General features: G+C 34.0%; 1 protein-coding gene across 1 annotated transcript; it reads left to right on the top strand.

Moving 5' to 3' along the window:
• Positions 1 to 8322: 8322 nt before the first annotated feature.
• On the top strand, positions 8323 to 11463 carry LOC143636034 (cysteine-rich receptor-like protein kinase 15). Its single transcript, XM_077103724.1, has 7 exons — positions 8323 to 9098; positions 9298 to 9477; positions 9521 to 9645; positions 9723 to 9933; positions 10236 to 10473; positions 10918 to 11065; positions 11143 to 11463. The coding sequence occupies exons 1-7, from the start codon at positions 8342 to 8344 to the stop codon at positions 11461 to 11463; spliced, it is 1980 nt and encodes a 659-aa protein (XP_076959839.1). The 5' UTR covers positions 8323 to 8341.
• Positions 11464 to 12942: the final 1479 nt, after the last annotated feature.

Raw genomic sequence — 12942 nt, 5'->3', positions numbered from 1 at the left:
CGTGGTTAAGAAACCCGTTACTTAGTATGACCTTGGTTTTGTTTCCTTCCGGTTAGGCTTTTCTAACTGGTAAGAGTGCTTATTTAATTTTTGGATCGAAACTTTTCAGGACGTTACACTAAGCAGTCTGGCCCAATTCAAACTAAGTTCATCTGAATTAATATTTGAACTGCCCATTAAGTTCATAACCATTAATCAGCCCAATAGCCCTTTAAAAATCTTTGCAAAATACTAACATGGGATAAAGATAAGGAGACGATTAGACCTCAACAAACAGTGAACGCCTAACACAATACCCTCCGGTACTTTGCCGACGCCGAATCCGGCTTCTCTCCTCCGGCCTCCGCTAGTACGTTTGTCGCCACTCCACAGTTAGGATTTTGAGTTTAATATTGAATCTCAATGCCATTAAACTAATAGTTAGTTGTTATTTATATGCTTGGTTTTGTAAAATTTAGAGTTAATTGTTTAATTGTTATTTATTTTTAGTCGTTATTTACTCCATCCGTCCCTTTAAAAGTGTCCATTTTTCCTTTTTTGTTTGTCCCATTACATCCAATTTCAAAATTTGTTAGCCAATTTCCAAGTTTAACCTTAATCACACACAACTAGAATTAATAAACAATATTGTTTTTTTTCCTCCCTGTAAGGCTTTTCTACATTAAACTTAGTGTTTTTCAAATCATGACAATTAAAGAGGGACGGAGGGAGTATATGTTTATACTTTTATAAAATTTAGAGTTAACTGTTTTATAAAGTCCTAGGTTAACTGTTTGTAGTGATGGATCTCGACATCAGACTCAGGGGTAACGTTCAATTTTTTTTGTATCGTACTTCACACTATGTAAAAGAAACAAATATAGAAGCATGATAATAAATATATTTCAAAACATTGGGTGCATATTTCTCCTGTACGGGTTTCAAAAGCTATCAAGCAATTACATCATCTTCTTTAACTTATTACTTTTTTTTTTGCATTCCCTAAACTGTACTTACCAATATGCGATGTGTTCTCACAAATCAACTTTAATACCGCAATAAAGTGACATTTAGAAAAAAAGTCTTCAAATTCATTATGACCACAAAACGATAAACTATTTTCTAACAATAATTTATAATTATGAGCAGAACCCAATAATCGATGTCAATTTACAATCTTTTATTTTTCATACTATGCTTAGTAACATTCGCCTCATATGATCGCTTTTGATTCAAGAGATTTTTACATTTTTTGGCGCCTTATTACGAACACTATTAACTTCCCTAACATGGTCTTTAAGGCACTCAGTTTACTCCAATTACAAAAGCCTCCACTTACAAAAGTCTGCATTCCACCTTAATTACCAACATTTTCATTAAACAAGTGATAACATAAGTAATATGCATTTTCTTGTTTAGTGCTATACTCCAACCAATCTTATTTAACAAACCATTTCACATTAAACGTCTCCAACCACTAGAATAGTTATTTAAAGTCATGACCTCGTTGTTGAAAAACCTTTTTAATAAGGTACGCTCTTCTTATGTTAACTATTTGATTAAGATGATAACCAGCAATAGGTGGTTCTATCAAAGGGATCCGAAGGAAGATCATTCAAATCGATTGTATTTCGTATTGAAGGGCATGAAGCCGAAGGAATATTTAGACCAATACTGTCATTTTCTTACATATCATTCTCAATATTTAAACGTGACCAATATCTTCATTTTCTTGCTCATCAACAATATTTTCACTAGGAGTTGGAATATTTGAACTTGATGTTGGATCGATATCATCATTTTTCTTTTCTTGTTCATTTAAACAGATTGCAAAAACGGTTGTTGAGCTTGTTTCTGTTTGACGTTTCTCGTTCATGAACAAAAGAAAAAAAAGGGTTAGTGGATTTTATTTGCTTTGGGCTTTAAACTTTGTTTGGATTTTAATTGATTTGAACTTTTAAATTGGTTGGGATTTAAACAAACATGGGTAACACAATAATTTTTGCAGGGGTAGCGAAATACGAAAACCGGTCTTTTTTTTTTGCACTACCAATGGAAAGTTGAGGGGTAGCGGAGGTTACCCTAATTGTTAGCTAGATCTATCCCTAGTTTTGATTCCTATTTACTTAAGACCCGAATTTATACTTGCATTTAGCCCAAAGAAATAGGCTATCACGTAGCGCAACATCACCCATAGGCTTGCTACGTCATTGCCTAGACTCACCACGTGACACTGAGTCATCGACACGTGGCTTGACACGTGGTCCCGATTACTTAATGGCCACTTTGCATGTCGCGATAGTCAAAGGGTGAGTCCATCGCATAGCGCAACACCGCCCAAGTTATCAGATATTTTTAAGTCATTCCTGTATCGCAATGGACAATGAGTTTATCGGCCGCGATGCGCGACGGTCAACCAAATTCTGTTTTTCTTGATTTTCGTGTTGGTTTTCATCATACTTATTCGGGGTTCAGTTCCTAATCATTTTGGGAATATTTTTGGTTCTTCACTTTTCATAATTTGTCAATTTGGATCAAAACTTTCCAGGATGTTACACTATTGTTGTCTTGTTAAGAAAAGCAAAGTATATTTCAACCAAGCAATTTGGTTGTGAAGCAAGGGCGACTCTCAACATGACAGAGTGGTTGACCGACACCAGCTTTACATCCCGCTAGGCCCAAATGTTTTTAAAAAAAAACTTTTATATATATATATGTATTTATTTTTTTCAAAAGTATGGTAAAATTATAAGCTATTAGTAGTAACACTATACCAGCCCAATTCATAATTAATAAGTCCCGAGTTTATAACCAGTTCGACCCAATTTTTCTAAATGGGTCCTTCTGAATTAATATATGATGTCCAAAAGTTCATAACCATTAACCGGCCCAGCGGCTCATTAAAAAACTTTGCAAAATACTAAGGTGGAATAAAGATAAGGAGACGATCAGACTTCAACAAACAACAAACGCAAAATAGAACACCCTCTAGTCCTCTGCAGACGCCGGGTCCAACCTCCCTCCTCCGACCTTTGCTAGTACGGCAGTCGCCGCTCCACAATTAGGTTTTTGAGTTTAATACTGAATCTTAATGTCATTAAACTAATAGTTAGTTGTTATTTACATGCTTAGTTTTATAAAATTTAGGGTTAATTGTTTGATTGTTATTTATATGTTCAGTTTTATAAAATGTAGGGTTAACTACTTTATAAAGTTTAGGGTTAAATTGTTTGATTGCTATTTATTTAAGACCCGAATTTATGCCTGCCTTTAGCCAATTTTTTTAACGATTTTCGAAGACGACCCTAAATGAGAAGAGTACTGGAAGTTCTGGGATTAAGTTAAAACACTGCAACAGCTATCTAGTGTAGCAACATGTCTGCAATTACTCTTCGTAAAAATTCCATATTACATAACCGTTCAAACACATTGAATTGAAGGCATCACTTTATCTGTGAAATGGTAGCACAAGCACAGATTGTGCATGGTCATTGTAACACAAATCAACAACGTTGCAAACATCCTAACAAAAGCATTGCATGTCAAGGGAATAATTGTGTACTTTCAGCACCTCCTAAGCGTTATGGAGTTTGCATCAAGGGAGGATGTCAAATAATGATACAAACCCTAGTAGCAACCTGATTCACTAAGTTCAAGCATGAGATTCAGTTCTATTTTTCAGTATGTTTATATGTTTAAGTTTGAATAAGACCCTTTGGCTTAGTTAATTTGTTACCGAGTCTTAGGGGATGAGCCGTTGTTCACCTCTTAATCGTTCTTGTTTGTTTCTTTATTTAAAAGGCCTGTAAGCCTTCTCTATTTTGTACTTCTCATCAATCAATTAATAAAAGTGAATCCTTCGCTGCCATCAATCTTTGTTATTTAGCTTATACGTTTCAAATATCAACAACTTTAATGCCCAACCAAAAATAAAAATAACCAATAATTAATAATCTAATCTATGAATATAAAGATTTCCAAAGCTTGTATGTGTTAAAATAGACTTTGAGTGACCTTCAAATTTCAACCCGTTTGAACCACCCATTTTCATAAATTTCCAGTTTAGCCAAATTTATTTATGTGGCCTGTTTGAATACCACAACCCAAATCGGCACTTTCATAAATATACGATGAAAAATTGCAATCTTTAAAGATTATATTGTTGTGTATTACTTTTTAAATATAAAATATATGTACCTAGTTATTTGTTTTTCCTTTTTTTTTGGCCGGGCAGATGTTTGCAAAAAAGGGTTCCTAAGAGCGATCCTTCAGAAACTATCTGTGACGGTAAGGTCATTTAAGTCATTTGCTTCCGGTCACCGTCAAGCTATTGCATTACTTAGTAAATAAACGTAAACTGGGAAGCACTTGAATTTGAGTCTCACTTATGAAAGATAAGTTGTATAGACTATATCAACTTCCAAGAGTCAAATTTTAGGTGAAACTGATTAGAGAAGGTTTGCGTTTGGTTTGCCAAAACATGTTAAATCCCTCCCCCCGGCGCACACGCATTAAGCAGGCCAAGAACAAGATTGATAAACCAAATCGAGTACCATTTTGCATGTGGTCGTCGTTGCACCATCCCACGGGCCACGGGAATGAACTTTAGTTAACATATTGGGTTTCAATGATTTTGTAAAATATAAAGTTTTTCTAAAGAGACAATTCCCAAAACTGCCAACTTTGACGAACATTTTCTAACTTCAGCCGTGGTTTTGAAAAATACCCAAAATAGCAAAAAAAAAAAAAATCATGTTGGATACGACGGAATTTCTTCAACGGCCGACGTAAAATTGTTTATCTGTAAAATCTCGTCACGTGTTAACGTATTAACGGATCTGACCGAATTCATTAAAGAACTGTCGGATTCGCTTGAACTTTTAAAAGATCCGACGGAATTTGAGAGGTATGGGATGAAAAATTCCATTGGATCCAGTAATACGTTGAGACGTGGCGAGATTTTATAGGTCAGCAAGTTCTTTAACAAATTCCGCCGAATCCATTAAAAATTTTGTCAAAACGATTTTAGAGTGGCTATTTTGGGTATTTTTTCAAAACCATGACTAAAGTTGGAAAAAGTCACTCAAAGTTGGCTATTTTGGGAATGAGTATTTTCTAAAATAGATAAAATGACTGATGTATATATTCTTATTAGGTTTTACTTCATGTATTACGAGGGTTGTTTTCATTTTTCGTTTATAATGTTTATATATTTTTTTATTTCAATTTTATTTATTATAAGAAAGTTAATAATATACTTAGGTTTTAATGATGAAAGGGTTTCACAAATAAATCAGATATTATAATTCGTTTAAAAGCTATTTGGGTTTGGTGAAACCCATAAAATTGTTTTTAATTATAAATAATATCTTTTTAAAAAAAACTGGATATTAGTTTTTAGTATTTATATCAGATATTTGGTGAGATTAATTTTTAATATAATGAGATTTTATAAACTTATAACCCGTTTAAGGGTTATCTGGGTTTGGTGAGACCTGTACCCGTGAATTAGTTCGGGTCAAATGTATGAAAAACCTCAATTTACAAATAAAGAAATATTATGGCTTGAAAAAAATGAAAGAAGAAAGCAGAGAACTTTTAAATGTTTCGTTCATATATATTTAAGATTAAGATTTAAGTTTTGAGATATGTTTCTTAACCTCAAGCCCTCAAGAACTGAAACTTCTCTTTGTATATGAAATGACAGTATATCAATAATATGGATCAAAATAATAGAGAAGTAGTTATTTCTTCCAACATATGCTCCATATCATAAGAAATCTTTGAAATCCGGAAAAACACAAGATGTTACTAGAGAAAAGCTTCTAAGAACTATACACAATTAAGAGATTGGATTAAGTACTCTTATTCGGTGCAGATGGAAGAAGATAAATCGCTTATTTCCGAAATCATCATGGGCATGTATTTAAAACTGGTGCAAAAGCAAACTATCAATTGGATAATACGAGTGTCAAATCCAAGATCCCTAAAGGCAGTTTTCTAGTTTGGGTTCCATGTTTATTTAGCCTAGTGTTTTTGTTATGTATTCCTTAGATCCTACCTAATTGTTAATGCTCCTAAAGGGGTAATTTTCGCCGCATCATCATTCTTTTTAGCCGAACTATTACCACTATAAGTCACATATGGCTTTCCTGTATCTACGTCCATGCCCCTCGTAATGCCACATAATGCATGTGGATGGTGTAGGGCCTTTATCCACTCCTATAATGTCCCATTACGGATGGTCTTATAGTGTTTCATTGATTTTGTGTTTGTTTACCCATCGTACTAGTTGGCTGGTCAATAAAAAAGAGAAGGCGACACTGATGTTACATTTATTTATCAGTTGAATTCAATACTGCGAAAATTCTAAGGGAGTTCATGGAAGGTAATTGAGATGGTGACAAAATATCATTAAATGTCCGCTGACGGCTAGAGATTAATATATAGTAAACACATTAACACAATATGAAAATTGAGATGGTGACTTTTCGGAAAAAGAAAGAAAGAAAGACCAATCCTTGCATTTCATTTGGTCAATATTGATGTAAAAATCCTTAGCACAGAAGCTCCTAATAGCAATGCTTTTGGAACCGGTGAACCGCCGGTTGAATCGGTAATATTTGTATCACCGTCTTTTTGCTTGGATTCTAGAATTCCGATCAACCAATTGGCGTTCCAGATTTTCAATAGCAATACAGCAGGACTTGGATTCAAGAATTGAACTGTGGTGACGGACGAATCGGCGTGGAGAAGACGAAAACTGAACCAGAGGCATGTGCCATGTATTCAAGAATTGATCTGGATTTGGATTCAAGAATTGATCGGCGTGGTGACGGAGAATTCAAGAATAGATCTGGATTGTTCCCTTTTTTGGTGTGAACCCTAATTTATGAGAGAATGGGATCTGGACCCATGAATTGCTTTGGGCCATGGTGGTCTAAAACATTGCCTGATAGACGATACCAGCAACGGGTCCATTACTTCAAGCCAACCCAAGAATTACCGTAACAGGCGAGTGTTAACCTGATCATAGTGACCTCTCATAGTGTCAGAATAAGTATTTGTTGTTTGGAAGAAGATAAAGCGGAACGAAAATGAACCATTTTGACAAAAATAATTAATTAACAAAATAGTAACTTTTTAAAAGAGTGAAATGCGGTTTTCGTTTCTATGGTTTGTCTAAATATGTGGTTTTAGTACAGTAGTTTCAAATTTGTGATTTTCGTCCCCGTGGTTTCATTTCACTTGCAATTAAACCCGAATTCATTAACCCCGTTAAGTATGATCGGTAAACCCATCAGCGTGCCCCTCACGTGAGGGGCATTTTTGTCTTTTTTTCCCAAATACACCCCAACCCCTCATGTGAGGGGGCTTGCGAATTAGGACTGTGGTTTATTTGGGGAGAAAAAGGACAAAAATGCGCCTCACGTGAGGGGCACGCTGATGGGTTTAACGACCAGACTCAACGGGGTTAATGAATTCGGGTTTAAATGCAAATGAAATGAAACCACAGGGACGAAATCGCAAACTTAAAATTATTGGACTAAAACCGTAGATTTGGACAAACCACATTGACGAAAACCGCAGTTTACTCTTTTTAAAAATAAAAATGAACTTGGGGCCGCAGATTTAGCGCAACAAGTTTTGCTGAATAACAAGTCAAATATCTATACATACATAAATTCAAAAGGTCAAGATTGTAAATCTAACCTTTTCTTTGTTCACCGAAGTTATATTTAATTTTAGGAAGGAGACGTAGAAGAATATTAAGAATGCCCTAGGCAAATTACCAAAATAGACATGCTTGATAAATTCTTTTTTCTAAATATAGGCATGGAAATGTTTTTAACAAAAATTGGAATGGCAAATCAAATATTGAGACATAATCCTCTTGGGCACTACTAAACACCAAACTGTTTCTGTAAAATGTCTTGAATTAAGGAGTCTTTTTGTACTAGTGAATATTGTGGACATTTGATAATAAGTTCATCCCTTCGGTCAACTAAGTAAAATATGATATGCGTTGTGTAAGCTATTATGCACACATATGTTTTTTTTTCTATACATGACTTTTCATGATCAGTACCCTAATAAGGACATAACAAAAAAAAAGTCAGACACCATTGTTTGGGATAAGATAAAATATCATTCATCTTGGATACCGGCCATTGAAATATAATATATATAGTAGGATAGTACGATGAGTATAACGAGTTGTTAAATTTCCATCCTAGCTTCCTCCAAGTTAATGTATGATATTCTCAATCCATATTGTGCTATATATATATTATAATGTGTCCCTAAAATAAAATCAGCATTACCAAAAAGCGCTTAGTAGTCTTTCACTTACCCTAGAAGTATGTTCTTTTCACTTCTTGTTTGGACAGTTTGGTGTCCATTTCTGATATCCACAGCCACTGCAGCTCAATTCCATACACAGTCTTGTGACCAAAATACCTCTAGCCAAATAAACGACACCCTTTATCACTTAAATCTCATGAATCTCTTAAACTCACTTGCTTCTGAGAAGATCATCAGTGATAAGCAATTCTTAAACAAGAGTAGTGGAAGTACTCAACCGGACATCGTGTATGCCCTCTATCTTTGTCGTCCTGATGTTCTCCCAGTTGATTGCCGCAACTGTTTGCTTGAAGTAATTAAAGAAGTAAATAACACATGCCCATTTTCGAAGGCAGCAGTGTTTTGGAGGGACGAATGCATGCTACGTTACGCCAACTATTCAATGTTCTCCACGATGAAATCAGATCACCCTTTCCTTGGATGCAATGACTTTAATATTTCAGATCGGGCTACAGACCAAAACCAGTTTTGGGAACGTGCTACGGATTTGATGCATCAATTAGCAAACGACGCATCAATGGATCAAAAAAAGCGGTTTGCATATAATGAGTTACCGTACAATATATCTGGAAAGATTTACGGGTATGCCCAGTGCACACCAGATTTATCTGGTTCTGATTGTAAAAAATGTGTTCAAGATAGTATAGATCGTTTGCAGCGGAAATGTTATGGAACACAAGGAGCACGAGCCTGGGCCGCAAGCTGCATTGTTAGATTTGAGAATTATAAGTTCTTAAAATTCCCAGAGAAATCAGGTTTGAATTTGATTTCATGATCCATATTAGTTTGATGATACCACTTACAACTTTCGATCAACCCAATGACTCGTTTTCTAGCTTTCTTCCACAAAAGTTTCCCTAAATAACAACATTCACTTAATTTGATTCCAAATAGTAGTTGTTTAATTAGGTGATAAAGGAAAATTCTCTAAAAGGTTATATGATTTACATGCAGGGAAAACCAAGAGATTAATAATAGTTATGTCAATTGTTGCGATTGTTGTTTTTCTGGTTTGTATATGCTATTACTTCATAGCCAAGAGACGAATTCGTCCTATCACAAGTAATCATTTTAGGGACGAAGCAGGTAATATTTTCTTGAACATTTATACGGGAACACATTATCTTGTGAAAAGTTTTTCAACATACATATTTTCATTTTATGGGTTCATATACAGATGAAAGCACTAAAACGATAACTGAGCAATCTTTACAATACGAATTGCATACAATTGAAGAAGCCACAAACAATTTCTCAATAGAGAATAAAATAGGTGAGGGTGGGTTTGGTGTGGTATACAAGGTAATAAATTTTGTTTCCACTTATATTTTCTTGAATTAGAAATTTTTTTATATAAATTTGGAATTAATAACCGACAGGGAATTCTTTCGGACGGGACAGAGATAGCCGTTAAGCGGCTATCCCAAGGGTCGGCACAAGGCTCATTGGAGTTCAAGAATGAAGTTGTTTTACTGGCCAAGCTTCAACACAGAAATCTTGTCAGACTTTTGGGATTTTGCCTTCATGCTGAGGAGAAGATCCTGATTTATGAATATGTTGCTAACCATAGTCTTGACTTCTTTCTTTTTGGTTAGCCTCTAAACCTTAACATAGTATGTTCAAGTTTTGCATGAATTCCAAGAAAAATTAATTTTCACCATCTAATATTAGAAATTAGGAAGGAAAAGAATAGTTATTTTCCTTTATCTTAAGAATTGTTTCAACTGATCTATTAAGTCTTTGTGGTCACTCATATTCATTAAGGTATTGTAAATTGCTTATATTCACGTTTTTCTCAAATACTGAGTGACTCATTCAATAACGTATCTTAGTACAACACCACTCGTTTTCGCAAATCGCTTTATTTATTGTGTAACTCACTTCCGTTATAGATCGTACGCAACAAGGGAAGTTGGATTGGTCAACACGTTACAGAATAATTGGAGGACTTGCTAGAGGAATGTTGTACCTACATGAAGATTCAAGGTGTAGAATTATTCATCGGGATCTCAAAACAAGCAATATATTGTTAGATGAAGAAATGAATCCAAAAATATCTGATTTTGGCATGGCAAGGATTGTCTGTGGAAATCAAACACAAGGGATGACAAATAGGATTGTTGGAACATAGTAAGTAGTCAACTTTCACATTAAGTACATATAAAACAATCATTGGGGCATCCATAATTGTGGGGCTAAAACATACATTTTTAATGCTATGTCAAAACCATGTAGACCCTTCTTTTTTTATTCGATTGCATGCATAGTGGTTGAAGCCCTTGTAATGTTTAAAATTTTTAAATTCATTAGAAAAATATAAAATAAAAAGGAGAATGTGATTGGTTCTTCTACCAACACGTTTGCACCGATGCAACCATGACGCCGTTGGCAAAAAAAACATGCAAGGCCAAAACATCATTATAAACACCCCACCCGTAGCAGTCAGGGGACGATTAAGCGGAAAAATGGTCGGGGAAATACCCATTACGGATACCCTTATACGCTACGTCATTCACATAACACTTTTATTGCCAAAGTCGGTACCATTTTGAAATTTTATTTTGCTTTTGTAAGTGGATACATGTCACCGGAGTATGCAATGCATGGTCGCTTCTCTGTGAAGTCGGATGTGTTTAGTTTAGGCGTATTGCTTCTAGAAATTATCAGTGGAAAGAGAAACACATGGATCTTTCAACCAAGCCACACGGACCTTCTATGCCATGTGAGTACACCGATTTTGTTCATACCTAGATGTCATTTTTCTACCATTACAACTTACTCGTAAATATTACTTTCTAGGCATTCATAATGTGGAAGAATGGAGAACCACTCAAGATACTTGACTCAAATGTAGTGAACTCTATCTCCGAAAATGAAGCCTTACGCAGTATCAATATCGCATTATTGTGTGTTCAAGAAGATGATGAATTAAGACCATCAATGGCTTATGTAGTCTTAATGCTCAATAGTTACTCCACTCCATTACCTGTTCCTCAAAATCCTCCTTTCGTATCTAGGTGTAGAGTTAGATATGCACTGTCAGAGCTGGTATCCCAAAATAGTATATGCACTGTCTGGCCTACTGATGCTTCACTTATTACTAATGTATATCCTCGATAAAACAACCATTGAACTATTGAAATAATTATAAGATAAACCAAGTAATTACATTACTTTGTTTTTTATGTAGCATATGATTTCTTCATGTATTTGTATTGTCTTCAAATATCGGTGATGCTTACATTATAAATAATTGCAGTTTGTAGATGTAGATTTCTCACTAGAAACGAACCACGTAAAATTCTTGTATCGTGTTCGTTTATTTTCTACATTTGGATGCTTATCGTTTGTGCATGTGTGTAGTCGATTGCGCAACACCACTTTATTCCTAACAAAAGGTTACTATTGATGCACTTTTTGGTAGTATTGATTTTATTTTGGGTATAAAAACACACACACATATATATAAGGTGAGGTTAACATAAGAAATGAAGTGTGTCTAAAAAGTGTAGGAAGTGATCTGGTGCATTGGATTATGTGATCTAATGGTTAAGATTCGTTATAGTGTTTTTTCGAGGTTTGTTTTATTTTTATACTTGTTTTATAACACTCTATGGGCAAATCGTCCCGTGTGTTATATTATATATGAAAACATTATCAATCTATTATTATCATATTTAATCTAAATTTAAAAACAACATCAGGATTATCACAATATATATTATAGTGTGTTTTAAATCAAAATAATCAAAATTTAGAAACAACATCAAAGTTTAATCTAAATTTAAAACACAACATCAAAAACATCTAGAAATAAAACACACTGTTTGAACATTATAACCAACATTAATGAACAAAAACACATTGTACTTGATTCAAATCAGTTACAATTAACCAATATTAATGAACAAAAAAACACTTACAAATAACAAAAATCCACAACACCAAAAACTTCCATGAACAACATCATGCACCAAAACACAACAATGTTAATCCAACACAAGTTACTTATAAACCAATAAAGAATCTAAAACTCAACAAATATTCATTCAAGACCAAGGTAACTATGGAGTTTTAACCAATAATCATGCTCAAGAAAATAAAATAAATAATTTCAATAATAGAGTTCATATGATTAGAACAATAAATTCAAATAAGAAACAAAGTTTGGATGCGAATTGTTGAACCCAAATGCAAAATTGTTGGTTTCTTATTTATTCCATGCTCTTCTTTTGTGATGAACAACCAACCATAAAATAAAAACAAAAAACCTCATGTTGCCTCCTATGTTGCGTCTAAATCCTACCACAAAAAAAGCAAGATGAATAATATATTCTTTATTTTTTTATAACCATTTGAAAAATAAATTTTATCACAGATCATATAGCAAAAAATAGGGATGTTAAATTAATTGAGATTTTAATTCCATAATTACAATATTTAATTATTGACCATCTTACCCCTATGTATTTTATTAAATCCAATGGTGTAGATTTCTTCCTACACTTCTTAAGAAATATTGACTTTTTTTTATAACCTAACTCTCTCTCTCTCTCTCTATATATATATATATAGAGATGATTTCTTTTAAGAACCACT

The sequence above is a fragment of the Bidens hawaiensis genome, unplaced genomic scaffold (genome assembly GCF_021521415.1).
Source record: "Bidens hawaiensis isolate Kalapana, Puna unplaced genomic scaffold, B.hawaiensis_p1.1 tig00007761_1, whole genome shotgun sequence".
In the NCBI taxonomy this organism is placed as follows: Eukaryota; Viridiplantae; Streptophyta; class Magnoliopsida; order Asterales; family Asteraceae; genus Bidens; species Bidens hawaiensis.
This window is presented reverse-complemented; position numbering and strand designations above follow the sequence as displayed.

What these genes read in the sequence shown, in the direction of transcription:
- LOC143636034 (XM_077103724.1), top strand. Translation starts at nt 8,342, where the DNA reads ATGTTCTTTTCACTTCTTGTTTGGACAGTTTGGTGTCCATTTCTGATA. An exon ending in GGTTTGGTGTGGTATACAAG is followed by an intron (nt 9,646 to 9,722) that starts GTAATAAATTTT and finishes AATAACCGACAG; the next exon opens with GGAATTCTTTCGGACGGGAC. An exon ending in ACACGGACCTTCTATGCCAT is followed by an intron (nt 11,066 to 11,142) that starts GTGAGTACACCG and finishes ATTACTTTCTAG; the next exon opens with GCATTCATAATGTGGAAGAA.